Genomic DNA, 20804 nt, shown 5'->3' on the forward strand with positions numbered 1-20804 from the left:
GGAACATCTCTTGATGATCTTGGTGACTGTAGTTCTTCTAGTAGATCTCAGAGGCTGCTTGCAGTGGGAGGGCTTCTAGCAATATTCTGAATTAAACATTGGAAGCTAGATGACTGTGGAAGAGCCAACAGCTGTAGAAGACTATAGTTCTCAATAATAAGTTCTCATCAGTATAGAACATCTCTTGAAGAAAGTTCACAAGTATAATTAACTTCTTTGTCAGCTGTAGTATAATCATCTGATAATATAGCTAAGCTTCAGCAATATCCAGCTTCTGTAGCATCTAGTCTTCAGAGCACTGTGCTGTTAATATTGTTGGCAAACTTATCTTAATTCTTGTAGACATTTAGAGTATAGCAAAGTTTTTGTGCAGCCTACAGACTCTTCACTTTTGGTTATATAGCATCAATCCTGTCTATTTCTTATATAGCAACAAGCCTATTCTTGATCTTTTGTATATCAATATAATATCATTCAACATCCAGGGTAATCTTTCAAGCATTATAGAAATCAGCTTCAAAATTGGTGTGTGTAACATGTTGCCAAGCTCTGGATCTTTCAACATATTAATAGAAATGGGCCACTAAGTTAGTGACCACATCAGTCACTTGCATAAGTGCATTCATCAGCTCAACTTGTAGATTATATCAACAGTGCAGAGCTTGATTATCAATGTATTTCATAGCTGCTGTTAGATTATTGAAGAAATGACCATCCAAGTTAACTCCACTGTTTCTGGTAATGATCAGATCTTGATTTTCAGTTGCTGGTGCTAAAGAAGACAGATTACTTCATCCAGCTATTTTTAAAGAATATCAGAAATCAAAAAATTTGCAAATGTCAGAATAACAGAATAGAAGAAAATATTGAATCTGTAAAAAGAATCAAGCTTGAATATAAAAGAAAGTAAAAGCTCCACCAAAGAAAAATTGACCTTTAAATATCTCCAGAAAAAGTAAATGCTAAGCAAATAACAAAGAAAGAGAAACTTTCCAAAAGAGCAAGCAAAAAACTTCACTTTGCAGGCAAATAAAAGAAACTTCCTGAATAAGCAAGCAAAAAAAAACTTCACTTTTGCAAATAAAATACAACAACTTAAATATCTTGTGAAGATATAACAACAGCAAAGCTCCAGTTATCTGATATAACAGTTGGAAATTGTGTTTGCTCCATTTCTTCTTGATCATTTTTATTTTTACTCTGATTCAAGAAGCTAACATTCAAGAAACTACTAGAGAGAATGTTAGATTGACTTCTGATGGCATATCTTTGAGATACATTTCCCATCTCTATATCAGAATCTGCTGAGCTATTATTAAATGGCTTCATTCCAGGTTTTATAAGATACTTCTTCAATCTGTTTCCTGCAATAGATTCTTTGAGTTCAGTGCTGTCTAACTCTTCAAGATGATAGAAATCTAGTTCTTGATTAGCAGACTTAACTCTATAGAGTCCTAGTCATCAAAAGCACAGAGTGTTATTCCTAGACATATTCTGTTCTCTCTTGGTATTGTGAAGCAAGACAAGGTCTCCAGGTAGAAGAGGATTGGTCCAAATATTATGGGTATCATCAAAATATTTCTTATTTCTAATGTGCATTCAGAGCTGATGATGAGCTGCTTCTAAGATATTCTCATCTTGTCTTTTAATTTGCCATACTTACATCAGAAGCAGATCTTCAGTTGTTCAAATCTTTCACCAGAGAATCATTTACCAAGTAGAAATCTCAAGTTCAATCAGAAGAACTGCCTTCTGATCTATTAGCAATCTATAAGAGGAAATATCAGTACTAGTCTTAGTTATTATTTGATCTATCATCAGAATTACAGAAAGATGTTTAATTCAATTCCTTCCAGTGCCATTGGTAGCTTTAGCTAGCCCATCAGTCAAAGACTTATGGCCAACTTCCACCATATTATTTGCAGAAGGATTATAGAGTGAAATAATAATATATTTAATGTTGAATTTCTTCAGTAAGATCTCCATAACATTCTTATTTTCTGGTCCTCCATCTATAACAAATTTGGCAGGCAGACCCCATCAACAGATGATATTCTTATAAAGAAATTTGGCCACAGCTTCAGCTGTTGTCTTTTTCAAGACTCTAGCTTCCATCTATTCAGTAAAGTCACATCTGGCAACAATCAAATAATTTCATTCTCAACAGGAAGGCATGTGCTTGATATCCACCTCAACTTTCTCCCAACAGATAAGAATTCAGATAGGATGAAGCTCTTCACTTAATCTTTGCAAATCTCTTTGTTGACATTAAGAACAGTACTTTATATAAGCAGACACATCTTTATACATTTCTGACCACTAGTATCAAGCTTGTAGAGCAGAGTATGTTCTCTCTTGCTCTTTATGGCCAAATTCATCATGCATTATGTGTAAAATTTGTTTGTACTGTTCTTTGTTGTTCATAACATATCTTAGAGACACATCAGATCCCACTCATCTAAATAGCTGATCAGCCTTCACCATATATTTAATTGCTTTTCTTTAGAATCTTGTGTATTCTTTTTCTTCCATGCCTAATAGTTTTGATAGAGTGATTAGATATTGTGCAATTTTCTCTGATTCTTCTGAATATGTGGAGTCCAGTATTCTAAGATCTTCACTATCAAGAACTTGGCCAGCTAAAACTCTTATAGGATTCATAAAGACAAACAGATCTTCATCTTCTTCAGATTCAGGCTGTTTCTTAATATCTAGTTCTTGATGAGATAGTCTGTCAGCAGCTGTGTGTTTTGTCTCAGGAACATGTTTAACAGTAAAGTCAAAGAAATGTATTCAAGCTATTCAGTTAGTAACCAAAGCTTCTGAAACATCTGTAGCAGTTCTATTAAGTTGAGTGACAAGAGTTTTTGCATCAATTTCCAAGATAAAGAGCACTCTATAGATATGGTGTCAGAATTTCTTGAAGACTTTCAAAACAGCTCTGCATTCTTATTTGCCAGCATCATATGTTTTCTCTGAATCACTTCATATTCCAGATTTGTATTGTGTGGAATGTTGAGCTTCTTATTGCTTCTGAATAATACATTCTCCCCATTCTAATTCACTGGCATCAACAGCCACAGTGATAAGCAAAGAATTCTGTTCATAATTGATTGGAAGAATAATAGGAAATGAACATAACTTTTCTTTCAAAAGCATAAAGATATTATTTTACTCTTCAGTTTATGTCCATGTAACATTTCATTAAAGCAGATAATGTAAAGGTTCAGTTATCCAATTATAATACTCTATAAGTATTCAGAAATATCCAGCAAGCTCTAGAAATTCTTGTAATTCTGTAACACTCATAGGAGTAGGCCAATTTGCAATTTTAGCCATCTTGGCTTTCTCAGGTCATCATCTATTATAGTTGCAGATCTATCTAATGACATTGACTTCAGACATACAGAATTGAGATTTGGTGCCAGAGATTCTGGCCCCAGAGATTTCAACAAGCTATAAAATATAGTCCAGGTTCTGCAGATAGTCATAAACAAATTTTCTTATTTCTGAAAGAACTTCAGTTTCATCTTTGACATATGATTCTTTTATTCCAAGATCATTCATAAAGACTTGAGCAATCTCTGAAAAAACCTTGTGTATTACCTTTATTATCCTGCATTGGGCTTGAGCTGGCAAATTTGTTGCCTCTTGGACTAAAGTTATATAGTGAAAGAGCCTAATAGAGATTGCAATGGCTGTCATATCTCTGCTTTCTTTAGCTAACAGAAAATTATCATATCCAGAGAATAAGTTGCATAGGCTAGCCATAACAAGTCCACCAAAGTCTTCAGTATATTCATCAACATTAGAAGAAATAAAAGCATCTCAAATAGTAACTTTGTTATACATATGTGCTGCATCAACTAAACAATATTCACCTTTCTGTTTCTTTGCAACCAGAAAATAGAGATTGGTATATGAACCATGGCAAGACTCCAATATTTTAGCTTCTAACCTATTCTGAATGATTTTAATTAGCTTATCATGTAGAGCATGAGGAATTTGGTAAGTCTTAGTCTGTCAAGCCTCATGGGACTCTGTTCAAATAACCTGGGGAGGCAAGCATTCAGAATGAACATCACATAGGTCTTTGAATAACCAAGCCAACACCTCTTCACATTTATAAAGAACTAATATGAAAAATTCCTTCTTCTAACTTGTCAGTTCAAATCCAATTTTGAGCTTCTCAATTCTCTTATTTGTTAGCCATTCTCCAACAGGAAAGGGCACAATCCTAGATCTAATATGATCATCAAATTCATAATTAAACACAATACATTTCTTCTCAGAGTAATACTTATTCAAACAAACATCCACTTAATTATCTAGATCTTCTGGCTTGCTTCCATCAGATTTTTCAGGTGCTAATGACTTTATCTTATCAGCTTTCTGCTTATAAGCAGTGCACACTCTTCAGACCTCTGAAGAAGACAGTCTGATATTCCATTCACAATTGAAAATATCTATCTGACACAATTTCTTCATGACAAAATCATGATTTTTGTTCAGAGATGTGTAAATTGATCAAGCACTTTGTGGAATAGGTTTATGAATTAAACTGAAATTTATATCACATGTGTAATGTTTGCAGTGAGCTATAATACTGTCTGAATCAGGAAGTGGAGATCAGAAAATCCAAACTCCCAATACAAAATTATTCTTGTCTTCTGATTGATTTATTTGATTCACCAGCACACTGGTCAATCCAATTAGGTCTAGTATACTTTTGGATTCACTAACACCAGAATTATGTTTCTTCTTATTACTGTAAGCACCAATACTGGCAATACTGCCAACACTTCTGACTTCCTTATTCTTTTCAATCTTCTAATCTTCAATCTTCTCATTATTAATTCTTATACTCATCATCTTAATCACATCTTCTTCATTCTTCTCAGGCCTTGTATCCACAGGCACTTATCTGATTAAATACTCATTGAATCATTTAAATGATCACTGTTCAATTTATCAGTCACATATCTTATATTACTTGAGTTTAGCTTAAAGCCTTCAAAAACTAGACAACATATTTATTTTTTGTTATAAATTTCACAGTTCACTCTGCTGTCTTCTGAGGTGTTGCACCCCCAACAGACAGCAAATTGCCAAGATCTTTCAAGAATAAGTTGCTGATCCCCTCTCTTAAATATAAGAAAAGAGATATGTGTAACAATATCTCTAATTTGAACAGGCACTTCATTATAAAATACATAAAAAGAAGCAACTTCTTCTGTTTGAATAACCATGGTCACTCACAGCTTATTTTCCATTGGTAATTTCAACATTTCAGCATACTTCCAAGACAACAAATTGATTTCTGAACCAGTATCAATCAACACCATTAATTCTTGTTGATTTATAGTGACTGACACATATAATAAACACATTTCATATGCTGTTTTGAATTTTGGCACCATGGGTTTTGAAGTAAATTGACCAGAATTAATCTTTAGCTCAGACTGAACTGGTTTGAAGACTCCAACTTTTGCATGGCTTTTGCTAGTACTGTTATTCCAGTCTGATCCAAAGAACACTTAATAAAGCTTTGGTGATACATCTATAAGCTTCTTGACTGACAATTCAACTTTTCCATTGAGAATTCAACTCATTAATTCATTGGCATCTGTTGAATCACAGATCTGAGAGAATAAGCAATCTGTTGCAGAATATCTTGATCTTTATTTCTTTACAGACTTGTTCTGAATTTCAGGCTTCTTCTGATTGATCAGTTCAACATCTTCCATGACATTATCATCAACACTAGTCTGATTATTCTGGTAAGTAATAAATTGTTCAGTACACTGGGTATGGGGCATTGCAATCTTAGCTCTTTAATTATTCTTAGCTTCTTCAACTGTTTCAATATTAACTGATGTCCTTTCTTCCAATAGTTCATATTTCTTATTTAAATCAGATTCTCCATCAGATATTAGATATGCAAGCTATTCTGCTTGGACCTTCACACTGGTTGAATTTGCAGAAGATGTCTCTTCTTGCTGATTGATCTTCTTTTTAGAGCTTGTCAACTCTGGAATTGCCCATTCATTCTCTTCCATAGACCACATAATATACATGTTCAGGATTCCAGGTTTAGAAGTGACAGCTTAATAGTTTTGATTCTTAGAGCCCATGTATAAGTTTTCTTTGTCATCAATATGGCAGTATCCATTATTCATATCAGATTGGTATTCATAACACTGAGATTGATGATGTCCAGGTTTTCCACAGTAGAAGTATAAGAGACATGTCAAAATTCCTCCAGTTCAAGCTCCTCCTCATCCACAAGCACTACTATAGCCTGTTATAGAAGAGCTATTTTGAGCCAAATAGGGGTTGACTGGCAGTTGAGTATTCTCTTGTACAGTTGTAGGATTAACAGTCACATTTGTTGAATAATTTGATATAGATTTCAGAGGTTCTTCTCTCTGCAGCATATAATATTGATCAGAATTTCCTTGTATCTGATTTGATTGTACTCTCATGACCAATACCAAATTTGTGAACTCATTGGTTATCTTTTCAATAGCAACTTTAATATTGGTGCTGTCAGAGCCCTTGGCTTTGGCTTTTGATTTGAATTCTTCAGTCTTCACAAAACTAGCTGTTTTCTTTGGAGCTTCAACTGTAGGAGGCTTGTTAGCCAATTGATATTGCTCATCAAGCTTCTCTATTTTCTTTTGTTTCATTTCATCTTCTTTAAAGATCTTCTTATTCCCTTCATACTGGTCAATCAAATTCATGGTCACCCAAACAACTTTTCTAAAATCAATAGGCAACATATCATCTGAAAGATTGAGCTTGATCTTGTCAATAATCTTATTCCAGAGCTTCTCAGATAGCCCCTGAAGAAATCAAGATATCTTAGTGAATTCATCAAGTCTTCCATTTGCTTGAACTGTACTGATGATAGTAGTGTATTCTTGAATATAGGCACAAATGTTGCCATCCCAAGCACACAGTTTCTTTGTAATTGCCTGGAGGTAATTCTGATGGTGAATCTTGTAAGTAATATCTTGATCACAAAATTCATAAATAATCTCTTTGGAGAATACTTCCCAATTATCTTCTTTGTAGTCTTCCAAGATCTTCATTCATTCTCCAATCCATGTAACACAGTACCTAGCCAACCATTCAATAATGTTTTTAGAGTCAATTACTCCATGATTCTTGCATATCTGATAAAATCTTTCAATAAACAGGATAGCATCTCTGCCATCAAACCAAGATGCATTTGCCATGCCAGGGGAAGATATAGAAATGTGGGAATGAACCACAATTCTCTTGTTCTCACCCTGTAACATAGTTATATATGATTCTGTAGTACCTTCAGCTATAGTTGATTCTGATTCCAATTTCTTGATTTCTTGATCTTTGGTCATGTCACACAGTATGTTCTGTCTATTAATCAATATCTTCCAAAAACCTGTTTATCAGGCTAGCTCTAGATAAGAGGCATTCAAATCTAAGCTCCCTAATCTTATTCCTAAATAAAAAAAACTGATTAGTACTGTGTTGCTAGTTTATAAGATCTTATCTTGAAATAGTATATTGCTTCATATGTCTCAGAATTTGTTTTTCTCTTTCTTGACAGTCACCAAATCACTGCATCATCATCTTCAGGTCTCAGCTTGGTCACCAAATGGAGCAGAGTATGATGGGATGCCTTGTCAAAGTAGGCAAGTTGGTTGATATGGTGAGAGCACAAGAAAGATGAAAAATCACCATATAGTAAGAGTATGGTCAAGTAGTAAGTGTAGAGATAGATATGTTCTAACAGACACCTAAGCTTGCAAGAAGTAATAGTACTAAAGAGCTCTGTACTAACACAGGCAGCTCTAATGAGAAACAGTAGCACATTTCATGAACAAGAAATCTTCATATTCTCTAACTAATAGCCAAACTGGTAGTAAGGAACAAGTGTATAGAAAAGAGCAATGGTGCATGAAGATAATAAGCCAGATGCAGGGGCTACAGGTGGTTTATATAGCTCAAGAATAGTAGCTTTGGGGTGGTTTGCACCTCAGACCAGAACAATCTTTGTCCTAATAAGGTACCAGAATCCCCACTACACCAGTCTATGTCTGGGTTGAAATCTTCTAACCATGGCATGCCTAGAACTATGTTCATGTTGACCATGTCAATCACTGTGAATGTATGTTTTACCATCTTTGTGGTCCCCATGAAGTTCATTATAGTGAGTTGGGCCTTGTAGATACTGTATTAATCAGTCTCAGCTCCATTCAACATCTCAATGACTTCCATGGGTGTTTCTGGTTGATCCCAGTCCAATTGGGACACCAGTTTGTAGGAGATACTGTCCACTGTAATATCTGAGTCCAACAGTGCAGCTTACTCTGTAAGATCATCTAATAGTGTAGTCAGTATAGCCAACAGGCACATACTGTATCTGCTTGCCTTCTCTATTGGGTTAACACCCTGTCTTTCTAATATTTGACCTGGGTCTTGCATGAGCTTTATAGCTCTAGCCTTTACCTAATTCTTGTTCTTTTTGTCTGTCTGCTGGAACTTGTTGGAGCTGTTTGTACAGAACTTTATTCTATGGCCTGACTGGCCACATCTTAGACAAAGCTCTTTATTTATTTGTTATTTGTATTTCTCTTTCAATATTTTTGAAAGTGGTTTCACCAGCATCTTCTTTATTCATGGATAATCTTCTTTGTTGTCTTGTTAAAATGTATCTTTTTCTTGAGAAATTAAGATTTTCTATTTCTTCTTATTTTAATTCTTGTTCTACTGACTTTGCTTCTTCTTTTCTAGAATGGACTCAATAAGCATCACTTGTTCTTATAATTCTGCAACTATTTTTGATTGGTGTTGCAGTTTATCCAGTTCAGCCCAGATGATTGGTCTGAGCTTCATCTGTAGAAAGAATATATGAAAGAATTTATCTGATAAACTGTCCAGGTCCTGTTCAAGTTCAGTAATGTACATGAAAAACAAGAGTATAAATTGATTCTCTTGTTGAATAGTGTTATGATAATACTGCATTGTATCTTAATTATAAGTTATCTTGAGTTCAATGTTGTTCTTACATCACATCTCAAATTTATTCTATAATATAAATAGTTATTCTTTCTCTATTTCCAACATCTGCTAATGCATCTGGGGTTTGTCATAAAAATAGCTGAACACCTAATCAATTCTAACCACATCTGGTGTCTTTTGTAATAATTTTCTCAGATAAAACTGCTGTCTTATTAAAGCTAACCACAATTTGCACTTGTCAAGTGATTTGCCATAATAGTAAGATACTTTTAATAACTTCACATTGTTGAAATTGTCTGACTTCTCTATCAGTCTTGTGTATAAGAGGAACTCTAAAGAAAAATTGTTGTTTGCTATTCTCTGTTTGTATTCTATCTGCTTCTGCAGTCTATATATCTTGTTTTATTCATGTATGTCTGCTAGATTCTTTTACAGACATGTCTTCTTTTCTTCAAAAATCTTCTCTCTTTGAGTTTTGTCTAATATATTGAGGGGTGTATCTCTGTTGCCTATATTATCTGCTGGTGTCTCACTGGTGGTGGCTCCACTGCTATCAGCATCTTCATCAATATTCATCTTCTTCATGTTGGTGTCTATCTCTGTTGGGTCCACAACATGAGATATTATTGTGGTTTGTCTTGTGGGTCTTGGTGGCATCATATCAACTTAGACAATTGTATGTTAGAGTGTTCAGAATGTTAGGTGAACCAGTCATAGATCATATAGGTTTTCCCAGAATTAGAGATATGAAAGAGCTAAGTAGATATGATGCCTGCAACTGATGGGAGAGAGTCATGCATAAAATGTAGGGGTTCCCTTACTTGGAGACTGAATGCTGGGGTTCTCATGATCCATGCAAATCATGTGATCCTTATACATTCAGCATTGGGGTCATGTGAATACCCCTGAACATCCAACATCATCTGATGCTTGGTTGGTCTAGGTCTACATTCGTAACACTTAACTGTAATAATCTGCCAATAGTACCACTGATGGGAGACAAACCATCTATAAATATAATATTATAGTCATCCAGAAACTATAGCAAAACCTCTTTCTGAATACTATCTATCATTCTCTAAAGAACAAGTTTGGCTTGGTATACAGAGAATCGCCAGACATAAGAGTATGCTTTTGCATAGTCAGCATTGATTAAAAGTTCCCAATGGACTCTTTTTTATGATACCACCTAAGTCTATATAGTGGGGATATTTGTCTCCTTTCTCTGTGGCCACTACTTCTTTTTTGAATGACCGATAAGCTACACAAAGCCCGGATTTTAAAGCTCCAGCTCGGCGTTTGATTTCAAACATGAACCACGGCCCTCCATTAAGCGTCCTTTTTAGTTGAGAGCGTTTACAAATTCCTTTGTCTTTTTCTATCTGTATATATGATGTACTTTTACATGCAAGGTGATGGATCGGCCTTGTAAAGGTACAGTGGGTGAAAATGATTCTTAAGAATGTCTACTATTATAGAGAAATTCAGCTCAAAGGAGTATATTTTAAGACAATAGATCATAGAGAGTGAATTAGTTAACTATGGGTTATAACCATATCCATAACTCTCGATAATCCAACCCGAGGAAAGCTTGGGACAGATTCCATGGATCCCAAACTCATCATTTTGAAATCCTCAAACCATCTAACGGAAAACATGGTCATGGACATCGAGCCACTGGCGGGGGCCAGCAACTACACCCATCTGGAAGCAAGGCACGACCTCGGTATGCACACTGTCAACGACCCATCACCGCAGATACCCTATGGTTTGATTGCTCGCCTCGTAGCTGGCGTCGAAGTAGCATCACCACCTTGGGGATGACTGAGGCTCCGAAATCAGTATCTCAGCACGACAAATATTACTGGTTGTACGGGGTAGAGTGCTTTTGGATGAGGTGTCATCTGGGGATGGAAGCAGTGGGATACATGGAGTAATGTCAAACTGATGCCAAACCCCCGATCTGAGCACTACGCGGTGAAGATGGTCGATGACCAGATCGAGCTCGGAGTCATTCTACCGTTCCCTAGGTCACCGTGGCCCAAGTCGGGATTTCACAGAGCTCCTTGCAGAATCCCAGGACAGGGTTTATTGTGGGCTAAATCAGTCTCTTTCCAAGTATCTAGAGCTCCCTGACCGACTGACGCTGCGTACAGAAAGCCGGACACGAACGTAAGAGCCCGTTTCACTTCAAAATTAAATTTTAAAAGTGGGGGAAAGCAGGTTGTTCAAGACAAATGCGGAGGGCTCTCCTTCACTCTAGCCTTAGGAACGGGTGTTCCATCAACTCGCCGGCTGTTTGCCTATCATCCGGATTCCAGGCAAGCATAAGGGTAACAAAGGACAAGAAGGCCTGTCTTTCCTTCTGCTTCAAGGACGGGATCGAATCTTCGAGTTTCCGCGCAGGTATCAGATCATCATAAAGGAATTCGCCTGCCAGACCGAAAACGTTAGTCGAAAAGCACAGGTATTCGTAAATGAATTCGCATACCATTTTCATTGAAAAAGGGCCCATTAAAATATTCCCGCCCGTTCCTGCATAGCCTGCCTGTCTCATTCATGATTGGATTAGGCCAACTAAACTCAGCCATAGCATCCGACTTTGCTAATAATTCCTTGGGAGGAGGGCCAAGAAGTGCAATCATTTCCGCCAAATGTGTCTTAGGGTTGTAATGACCTTGACTGTCATGCACATGGAGGAATAGTTCGGTGTGCTCAATTATATCCCACGCCTGTAAGAGTACGGTCAGTCGTTGCTGAATATACATAGGTATCGTGAAAATGAAGGAAAGGAAAGAGCTCCCATGCGAAGTCAAATAAAAGTGCTAGGGAGGGAGTTCGGAAGCAGGGATTAATACCAGGACACCAATATTCCATATATCCGCGCTAAAACTCCATGGACAGCCAAGAATGACCTCCGGCGCACGGTAGTGGTCCGGCTGTATCGGATGAAAACCACCTGTTTCGTTCCTCACTTGCCCCTGACTATCACTTTCAAGGCGGGCTGCTAACCCAAAGTCAACAATTTTAGGCAACATTTTCCGAAGTTCTCTCCAATCGAGGGACCCGAAATCGTTGTGACAACGGTAGATTGTACGCCCGCTCGTCGTCTTGCACTGCATAGGCAGGTTGGTGATCTGTTCTTTGATAAAGTTAGGAAGAATGTCTTCGTTCTCGAACGTCATCAAAATATTGTCGAGCTTCAAGTCTAGCAAGAGGTATCAGTAATGCACTTAGAAAAGAGTGATGATGTGAAAAGGAGTAACTGAAAATAAGTTACTTGCCGGTATGTACAAGCCTGCATTCTGAATGAAGATAGTCAAGGCCTGCAAGGAGAATAAGAAGGTATGCCTTTGCAATCGGGAGAGGGAGCCTTTGGTCAACAAAACGTTTTCTGGAGTATCCAAAGCGGCTCCCGCATTGGTTCATATGCTAGACACAGATGGCTCCCATCTGGACCTGTCACTTCGAAGCTGTCAAGGCAGGTTCGGATAATCCCACGACCACGGTGTATCCGGCGTTGGCGGGAAATGTGCTCCTCGATATCGCGCTCATGGTAAGCCTGGAGAGAGCTGCGGTTATTTATTATTTTCAGTGCCACGAAACGTTCTCGCTGCCAAATATATCTACATTAAATCTCCATTTGTTAGTAGGTTGAGCATCATCACAAGGGGGATGGCAGGGACAATGCCTACCTTTTTAGATCCTTCGCCAGCCATATGGTTGAACGTGTTCCCCAACCGATCTTCACCAATAGCTGGTAGTGATTGGCAAGTATCTCTCCTGGCTTAGCAGGGTAAAAGTATTTCGGGTCGTAAGCCGGCCAGGCCTCTTCATCAATAAGTTCGTGCTGGGGAACTGGAGGAGCAAACTGAGAAGGCGGGAATTGAACTGGTTTGGCGCGGAGGGAAAACGACCGCTTTATCACATGGTTCAATGACCGCAAACCAATCATCAAGACGAACAGTAAGTGTATCAAGCGTAGGAAAATCCTGTTCGTCTGGTTGCTTGCTTCAGCGGAGCCCCCGGAGGAAAGCGGATGATTCGTTCTGCTGAATGTCTCCTGCTTAGAGGTGGCAGAGACGCCCGGAAGGAGCTCCAGCGTCGTATATTAAGTTGAAATAGTTAGCACTGGCATGTCTTGGCGATGGTCGCACTAGTTAGTTAAATCTAGTCTGGGATAAACACCAGAGGTAACTACCCCAGATCTGAGGAGCTTACGACATAGTCGCATATGACTTAGTTATTCCTCTGGTGTTCTAAAGCATTCTTGTTGCTGTCCAGACTCTAGAGCACGATAAACACAATATTGATTGCCACGGTTTCATACGGAGAGCCCTAAACGCAAAGTCACGTGCCAAACATATCATATGCTCCTTCCCGCACGAGGAACATGTGCTTCTCCAATTTGCTTCGTTGACCACTTATTTCAAAGCGCTCTCTCCCTCCGGGGCATCCGGGTCAGCATCAACTTTGACCTGGCCATAATCCTTCGAAAACTTCACAGTGCCGTTGGGATAGACGTGTGCAGATACAACACGGTCCTTCCCCTTGATGCCAAGGGTGATGGACGCATGATACGGGTCCCCGGTTTTAGTCGTCGGATGAGGGTCTCCTCTGTTTCTGTCAGATGAGCGCCTTGGAAGAAGCAGAGGATACACACTTACTGAACACTCCCGCTGTCAACTTTGCTGGCGAGTCCAGGCGCCTTGTCTAATGCTTTTTCTGTGGTACGTCGAGGTCAAAAAGGCATCGTCCGTAGGCCTGCAGGATATACTGACGGGACGGGGATTCTGATTCTCGCCAATCAAGCTACCTAAAAGATCCTCTCCGCCCTTATCATCCATTTGAACGGATGCGGGGTTAATGCAACCACAGGCCAGCTTGATTGTTTTTGATTCTGCATGCTTCTATGTTCTGAGTGTCTAGGGTGGCAGCCAGAAACTCTTGCAAACAACAGTAGTTAGCAGCTAGTAGTTACTAGTACTACGCTACGGAGAGGATAGCCCTAGCCTCATGCAATCCGGTGTTTGGGGGGACAACAAGACTACGAGACTAAGATGAAAGAGTAAGACATAGTCAACAAACTACTCCGTAGTAGCATGAGCAATTTCAGGTGGTGTCATACAAGCGAACTTGCAAGTCCTGGCCTGAAAAGTTAATAGGCGAGGTAGACACCAAGGAGCTCTAAATTACTACTCATGTGATATATTGGCAAACCTTGTGGTACCTTTGACTACTATATACACATTTCTTGAGCCAAAGAAAGAGGCCGTGTGCAAGAGTTTTGTATGGTTGCTACTATAGTTAACCAACCACTGCGTGACCAAGTTTACACTGTTCTGGAACTACGGTTGACGAAAGAGAATCCAGACTTCACCCACCACCGAATGACACAAGTATGCCGTGTTGATGACTCACGCCAGGCGACTCTAGGCATATAAAAGCCCGTCCTCCCTCCCTCGGATCAAAATTCCGTTGTTTACCAGACCGCTCCAGACAATCGTAACAAGGAATCTTTTGAAGGATGATGACTATCATCACGCACAAACCGCTCTTGGCTAGCCGGGGGATGGATTGCGCGCTGATGTTCTGACTCCACGGGGACCCTAGAGAAGCACTGCAGCAAGGCTGAGCAGCCATGCCAGAGCAGAGACTCCGATGTGCAGTGAATCCAAGCCAAAAGTCGGAAAACACTAAGCCCCGCCTATAAGATATACAGTTGCTTTCCATCATTGACCGAGGTCTCAGTTCGTAACAAGGGTTTATTCTTCATTTGCGGGAAAGTATGGGGAGTTAATATAGTCCCATACATTTAAGGTGCGCCAAAGAACTGGAGAATGATGACAAGTCTCCTCAAACCACACTGCTGTATTGCTTCCTGGGGCCTCGGCCATGGAGGTATCTTACGCTTTGTGAGAGGAATGCCTGACTCCACTGTGAGACCTTGCTCAAGCATATAACTATGTTAGAAGAGAGTTATGACATGTTCTTGGGTATGGTGCTCAAACCTGCGAAGCACCATCCATGAACCAACGACATCGAAACGAACAGTGGCATACCACAACCAACCCAGCATGGTCTGCAGTGTCAGGCAGGGTGCGCCAGTGCCTGGGAAAGCAACTATCCTCATCAAGAGATAGACACCATGGAGGAACTGGTGAAGAGTAGGAAAAGAGAGAGGCAAAGGAATCTTTGACTGTCACCAACCACTCTTTATATGCCTACTCTACATATCTACAAGGTAAATCCGACTCCTAGAAAATCCTCAATTACAAAGCAGGCACCCACGAGACAGCCAGGAAGTAACTACGCGCGAGATTTCAGGAATAGGAAAGATACTTCCCTTTGGCTATGCGAGCTCCTTTTTGTGACAGCACCGTAGTTCAGGGAAAGAAAGCACCCAGGACTCTGTTTACTGGAATATTACAACACAGCTCTTTCTGACATCCAAGCCTTTCCATATCTGTGTCTACTCCGATTTCGTGAATTCCTTTGTCTACATCTGCCGGGAATTCATCTGGCCCTCCTCTATACCAAAAGTTTGGGCTTCCTCTTTTTGATGTTCACAAGAAAAGGGACTTATCAGAACGAGATCTAAACCCTTCTAGAAGAGAGGGAAGTACTGGAACAGAGAAGGGAAAAGGATAGACCCTGACAAACCTGAAGTCAAGAGGGGCACGGGTGAATTGGGTGTCGAGCAATGATGCAGATGGGAGCAGTAGCCTGTTCACAGGCGCATCATTTGCAATTCCGGTCTGAATTCTATCCGGTTCTGGGTGGACCATGGTGAGTCAAGTATCTTCTCTCGTCTGGTCCAATCTTCAAAATGCAATTCTTTTTCACAGAGTATGCCCGGATGGGACCTGGCTCGTCATGGCATATTATCATTCAACCATGCCGCCGAAGGGTTCCAGGTAACTTCCTGCTGACTGACTGCTTCCTGCCTTTGTTCCAACACACTCCTTTCCATTCTGACACCTCTGCGTGTAAGTACTTGTTAGCTTGGTTCTCTTGATAATTTGGTTTCCTTATTCTATTATCTCCCTGACAAAACGTATTCTTATATCTTATCCCAATCTATTTACGCTAACTACCTATATAACTAATTTTCTTACTCCTTTTGCATTTTCCGAAGATGGAGCTCTCGTCATTCGACTCTCGACGCTTACGACATAGCGTGGTCTCCTTTATGTATGATAGGCTTAACAACAGTAACCTTGATAGAGAGTCGACAATAGCCCAAGATGGTTGGGATATCGGACCTCAAGCTACATTGCCGAGAGCCGGAGTCGCTATGCCCCGAGTCCCAGGGTCGTCGTTATCCAGTATGCCGACTGAAACGCTTCCGTCGAGCCTCCAACAAACATTCTTCTTTAGGTTGAGCAGGAGTACATGGCTGGTCTTGATCTCTTATTCTGCAATAAAGCATGCAATAGCATGCTTAACTGAGAACTGAGAGGGCAGATTTTTTTCTAGTAATAATAAAATCTTCTACAAATAATTTCAGTATTTGAGCTGATAGATCAAGCTCATTCTTTGCAAAGTCTTTCTCTATGGGTTTATTTCAGAATAGCCTGAATCTATTTTCTTGTTAGATAATTTGTGTTATTCAAATTTCACTGCTTAATCTACAAGAACCAATTTTCAATTACTCTTGCATATGTTGCTTCAGTAGCTGGAGTCTGTTGCTTGTGACAATATTTTCACTTTTCTCTCTACTTTCCCTTGATATTGAATGGTGAAATCTCTGGATTCTGCCAGCTTGCAGTGTTCCTCAACTTACTACTTTTGCTGATTAGTCAGTCATTCAGTGATGTTGCTAACCATTTTTCAAGATTGTACTCTGTAAAAGTAGACACTATAAATCTATTTCAGAGAAATGAGAGATTGAATTTGAATTTGAGAGTCAACTTTGAAAGAGAATCTCTGTTTATTAAAGTCTCTTCATAACTAGTTATTGCTATAAATACTCCACTCCCTCAGCACAGAACTCACCCACTAATCTACTGGCTCACTCTTACTGGTGCTGGAAATCACCTTGCTCACCCAAGCATCATCATGCTCATGCAGCACTCACCTTTGAAGCAGCACTGTTGAAAGGCAGCCATGTGAATTGGCTGAGCTTAACAAGTAGGTTAAGTATGGCTGAGTGGACAGGAAGCCCTGTTCTCTATTTCCTATGGTCGTATGTGATATAGTGGAACAAGAATCAAATTATATAGAATTGTGGATAACTATGGTGTGGTCTGGCTGTTGGACAGGCTCGGCCAATTTCATATCGCTAACCCGAGAAGGTGTACTCCGTACGGAGTACTCCGTAGGCTTTTGGAGATTCGTGCGGAAGCTTGAAGTGCAATAGCATTAAGCAACGAACTTTGGTACCTTTCTCCATTCACAATTAATTGCAATGCTATATTAACATGCCTGAATCTAGAAAGATTGTTATCCAGAGATACTACAGCGTACTCTGTACTCTATTATTATTTGTTGAATTTAATATGGCTGCCCAGCCGCATATTCCTCGATTTCCAAGTCCGCAGCGCTAAGATTTAATGATCACTAAATTTTCTAATGTCTTCAGCGGGTGTTTCTGATCAAAACATGCTGCTACAACTCTCTGCTGGCTAAGGTTCATCTGTGTGTTTTCACATTTCTGCTTGGCCGTGACAATTCAGCCATTCCATGCAAGAAAAGTCTGCCTATGTTTCATCTTCCAAGTGAGTGTCATCTCTTTCCTTTATCTCAAGTCTCTACTAATAAATATGTACAGTATATCAATCGCACCATTTCAACGCCCGGCTCAGGCGCTCTCCCACCCTGGCTTCTTTTCATACACTTTTATCGAATTGATAGCCCAGTAACTTGTAAAAAGGCCTCTGGATAATTCGCCACGAATTCCTCACACGTTGAGGTTACCGATGCGCATGGTGATTTTCCCCACACTTGGCCGGCCCACTGACCGCAGAATGTCGTGTTTATCACAATCCTCAAGTCCTTGAAACTGTTCGTGAAGCTGCAGTTTCCAGCGAAATGTGCTGTGGGCAGGCCCCATGTGTTTGGATCTGGTGTCCCCTGTGTAATGTCATATGGTATTTGAAAGGTGCGTGGGAAGAACCAGATTTTGATGGCATCGACGGTCCACTCTGTTGCATACATGCCCCCTGCAACCGCATTGAGCCCAGCTCCAAAGCTCAAGGGGTCCTGTGATCTGACCTTGCATCCTTCGTTGGGCTTTTGTCCGGCGGCAGCAACATCGCAATTCGTTGTCGTCATCCGCCCAGTGGATTCTGCGTGTCGGGATACCGTGCAACCGGGTCCGGTGTGAAGTGTCATTGAATTCTGATACTCGAGATTGACCCCCTCATAAATGTCGATCTCTCCTCCATGAGGCCAATCGGGGCCGTACATCCAAAACGCAGGCCAAGTTCCGCATGTCGTAGTCGGAACGTGTGCAATGTCAACGATAAACAATCCCTGATTGTACACCTTCTTGCTCGTTATACGGACGCTCTCCCGGCCCATTGGTGCGACGTTTGTCCGATCCACGCTCATCCATGCCATGTTATCGCCAGAATAACTGCTGCTGAATCCGATCAAGCCATTCTTGCGGGCCTCCGGCTCTCCGATATACTTAACAAATCCTTGAGTGGGATCGGGTTCGGTAAAGAAGGTAAAGTTGCTAAAAAATGTATTTCCAGCATAATTGTCGACAAGTTCATAAACCGCCACAGCCTCATGCCAAAGAAGAGCAGAAACAAAGAGTAGAAATATATTAACCATCGGATAAACTTGATACTCAAGAAAGAAATTTACCGAAAAAGAGAGACGATTGGTATAGACGCAAAGAAATGTAATATCTGACTTGGACCATGCTTAAAATAGTTGAATTCATTTTCAACCTTACAGATATACGGAGCACAGAGTACTAAAAAAGAAATTTCGTTTTTGAAACCCAGTAGAATGGATTGTACGGAGTACGGAGTAGAGGCCCTTGGATTAACAATCAATACGGAGTAAATGCAAATTATTTACGGAACTTTTGCTTCATCTGTGGCTGTTCAAGTAGATTGACTTGCGATTGTGACAACAGCGGTCAATATTACGGAGGTTGAATCAGGGGCCAGCCAGAACTCAATCACCAATAGTTTTGGCGCCACCTGCTGATCCGTGACAGGAGTCAAAAGCGAGGACCTGCCAATAAAGGTCCTCAGTTGACAAGTTCATAATAGGTTAAATTCGAGTTTCAAGCCACCAAGCCATGGCAGAAAATATTCACAAGAGCAATCAAGAGTAATGATTACACGTTATGTACTCCGTACACGATGCCGACAAGCAACGGATTGTGACGAGGGTTACATCCACCCACCGAGATGCAAAGTTACGATTCCGGTGGACTTCATTTGCAAGGCACGGAATCAACTTGATTTCCACCAAGATATATATCAAGATCCAGCCTGAGCTACTGCTCTCGAAGGATACCAGCAACTCTTCTCACAGCCTCATCGTTGCCAATCTCATTTGGCACAACGTCAGCATTCTTCAAAATATCAACAACGTTCTTAATGATATCCCTTCGAATACCCTTAGTGCCTCCCTTGACAAACCTGACGTCTTTCAACCACTCAGTAGCATCTTCTTTTGAATAAGTGCATCCCAGTTCTCCTGTTCCCAACAATGCAACAACATGTGCTGTATCGGCTTCAAATGCAGCAATGCCGTGATCCAGAGCCTCCATGAGTTGCGTTAATCGAGGATCGTTTTCGGGATTTGGAAATTTTGAGGAAGACGCTGCAATATGCCATGAAGGCCATGGTGTAAATATCTCCCCGATTTTCTTTAGCGGAGGAGATGGAGTGGCGGGAGTGGCATCAAAATACGGCTTGGTGGTGAATTGCTCCCACATGAAGAAATCTGCAGTAGGATGCGGAGCATCCGACTCATTGGGACCCTTCCCCGTCACTCCATCTCGGAGTGACCCGAAAGGACCTAGGATAACCGGAGTAAGAGGTGCGGGAATTGGCCAATTTTGCTGCTTCGCAAGAACGAAGGACATGATATGAGATCCGCTAGAAAAAAAAATAGTAAACATCCACACTCACTCACCTGGACAGCTGAATGACTTACCTTCCCAATCGACTCACACCCACCCTTCCACCTTTCAAATCATCCACACTGTCAATGTTCGCTCTCTGTCTCCCCGTGACAATGGCCCACCTCAAGGGCGTCTCTACCCACTGCCCAACCACTTTATATCCCCCGTCTACATCAGGGCCTTTCTCAACCTGCTCCTTTCCAACCAACCCGGCAACCCAACCCTCAGTAAGACCAATTCCAATATCTATCTCATTTTGCCGTAAAGAAGTTATCATATGTCCGGTGCCAGAGGGGAAGGCCTTAAGGGTAACATTGAATGGGAGGGACGAGAAAGCGGATCGGGCAGCGAGGTGGAGGGGAGCCAAATAATGCTCTAGAGCCTAGTAGTTAGATATATCATTTCCAATCAGATCTGAAATCGGCAAGCCATTCTCGAATCTTTCACATTGTGAATTCCTCCGTTGCGTTGCTGGGTATCATCTGGACTGCAGAAAGATGGATAGGAGCGGGGGCGGGGCAATAGTGTAAACAAAGTCAGCTCTTACCGGGCACGTAGCCAATTCTGATCGTTTGTGTCTCGGATGTCGCCATCTTGTTCTGTACAGCGCCGCTATAGAGATTGAAGGTTTTTCTTGGAACTTGAGCCTTTTGAGTTGGCGCTCAGAATGAAGATGCTAAGGTCTATCTCGAGCGTCCAG

At 40.4% G+C, this 20804-nt stretch overlaps 5 protein-coding genes across 5 annotated transcripts; all 5 read right to left on the minus strand.

Annotated features, from left to right (window-relative positions):
• Window positions 1–10568: 10568 nt before the first annotated feature.
• On the minus strand, window positions 10569–12313 carry D8B26_006200 (uncharacterized protein; the record flags this gene model as incomplete). Its single annotated transcript, XM_066125109.1, has 4 exons — window positions 10569–11442; window positions 11501–11741; window positions 11868–12217; window positions 12304–12313. 4 exons carry the CDS (start codon window positions 12311–12313, stop codon window positions 11264–11266), a joined length of 780 nt encoding a protein of 259 aa, XP_065981190.1. The 3' UTR covers window positions 10569–11263.
• A 75-nt stretch (window positions 12314–12388) lies between these two features.
• Window positions 12389–13038, minus strand: D8B26_006201 (uncharacterized protein; the record flags this gene model as incomplete). The annotated part of the gene is made up of 2 exons (XM_003069799.2): window positions 12705–13038; window positions 12389–12635 (listed from the first exon to the last, which is right to left on the minus strand). The coding sequence occupies exons 1-2, from the start codon at window positions 12962–12964 to the stop codon at window positions 12389–12391; spliced, it is 507 nt and encodes a 168-aa protein (XP_003069845.2). The 5' UTR covers window positions 12965–13038.
• Window positions 13039–13433: 395 nt separating this feature from the next.
• Window positions 13434–13856, minus strand: D8B26_006202 (uncharacterized protein; the record flags this gene model as incomplete). Its single annotated transcript, XM_066125110.1, has 3 exons — window positions 13434–13626; window positions 13677–13722; window positions 13787–13856. The coding sequence occupies 3 exons, from the start codon at window positions 13854–13856 to the stop codon at window positions 13434–13436; spliced, it is 309 nt and encodes a 102-aa protein (XP_065981191.1).
• A 3994-nt stretch (window positions 13857–17850) lies between these two features.
• Window positions 17851–18792, minus strand: D8B26_006203 (uncharacterized protein; the record flags this gene model as incomplete). Its single annotated transcript, XM_003069798.2, has 1 exon — window positions 17851–18792. The coding sequence occupies one exon, from the start codon at window positions 18790–18792 to the stop codon at window positions 17851–17853; it is 942 nt and encodes a 313-aa protein (XP_003069844.2).
• A 530-nt stretch (window positions 18793–19322) lies between these two features.
• On the minus strand, window positions 19323–20726 carry D8B26_006204 (uncharacterized protein). The gene is made up of 3 exons (XM_003069797.2): window positions 20652–20726; window positions 20137–20479; window positions 19323–20078 (listed from the first exon to the last, which is right to left on the minus strand). Exons 1-3 carry the CDS (start codon window positions 20695–20697, stop codon window positions 19472–19474), a joined length of 996 nt encoding a protein of 331 aa, XP_003069843.2. The 5' UTR covers window positions 20698–20726; the 3' UTR covers window positions 19323–19471.
• Between the last annotated feature and the right edge of the window lie 78 nt (window positions 20727–20804).

This window comes from Coccidioides posadasii, chromosome 3 (genome assembly GCF_018416015.2).
Source record: "Coccidioides posadasii str. Silveira chromosome 3, complete sequence".
NCBI lineage: Eukaryota > Fungi > Ascomycota > Eurotiomycetes > Onygenales > Onygenaceae > Coccidioides > Coccidioides posadasii.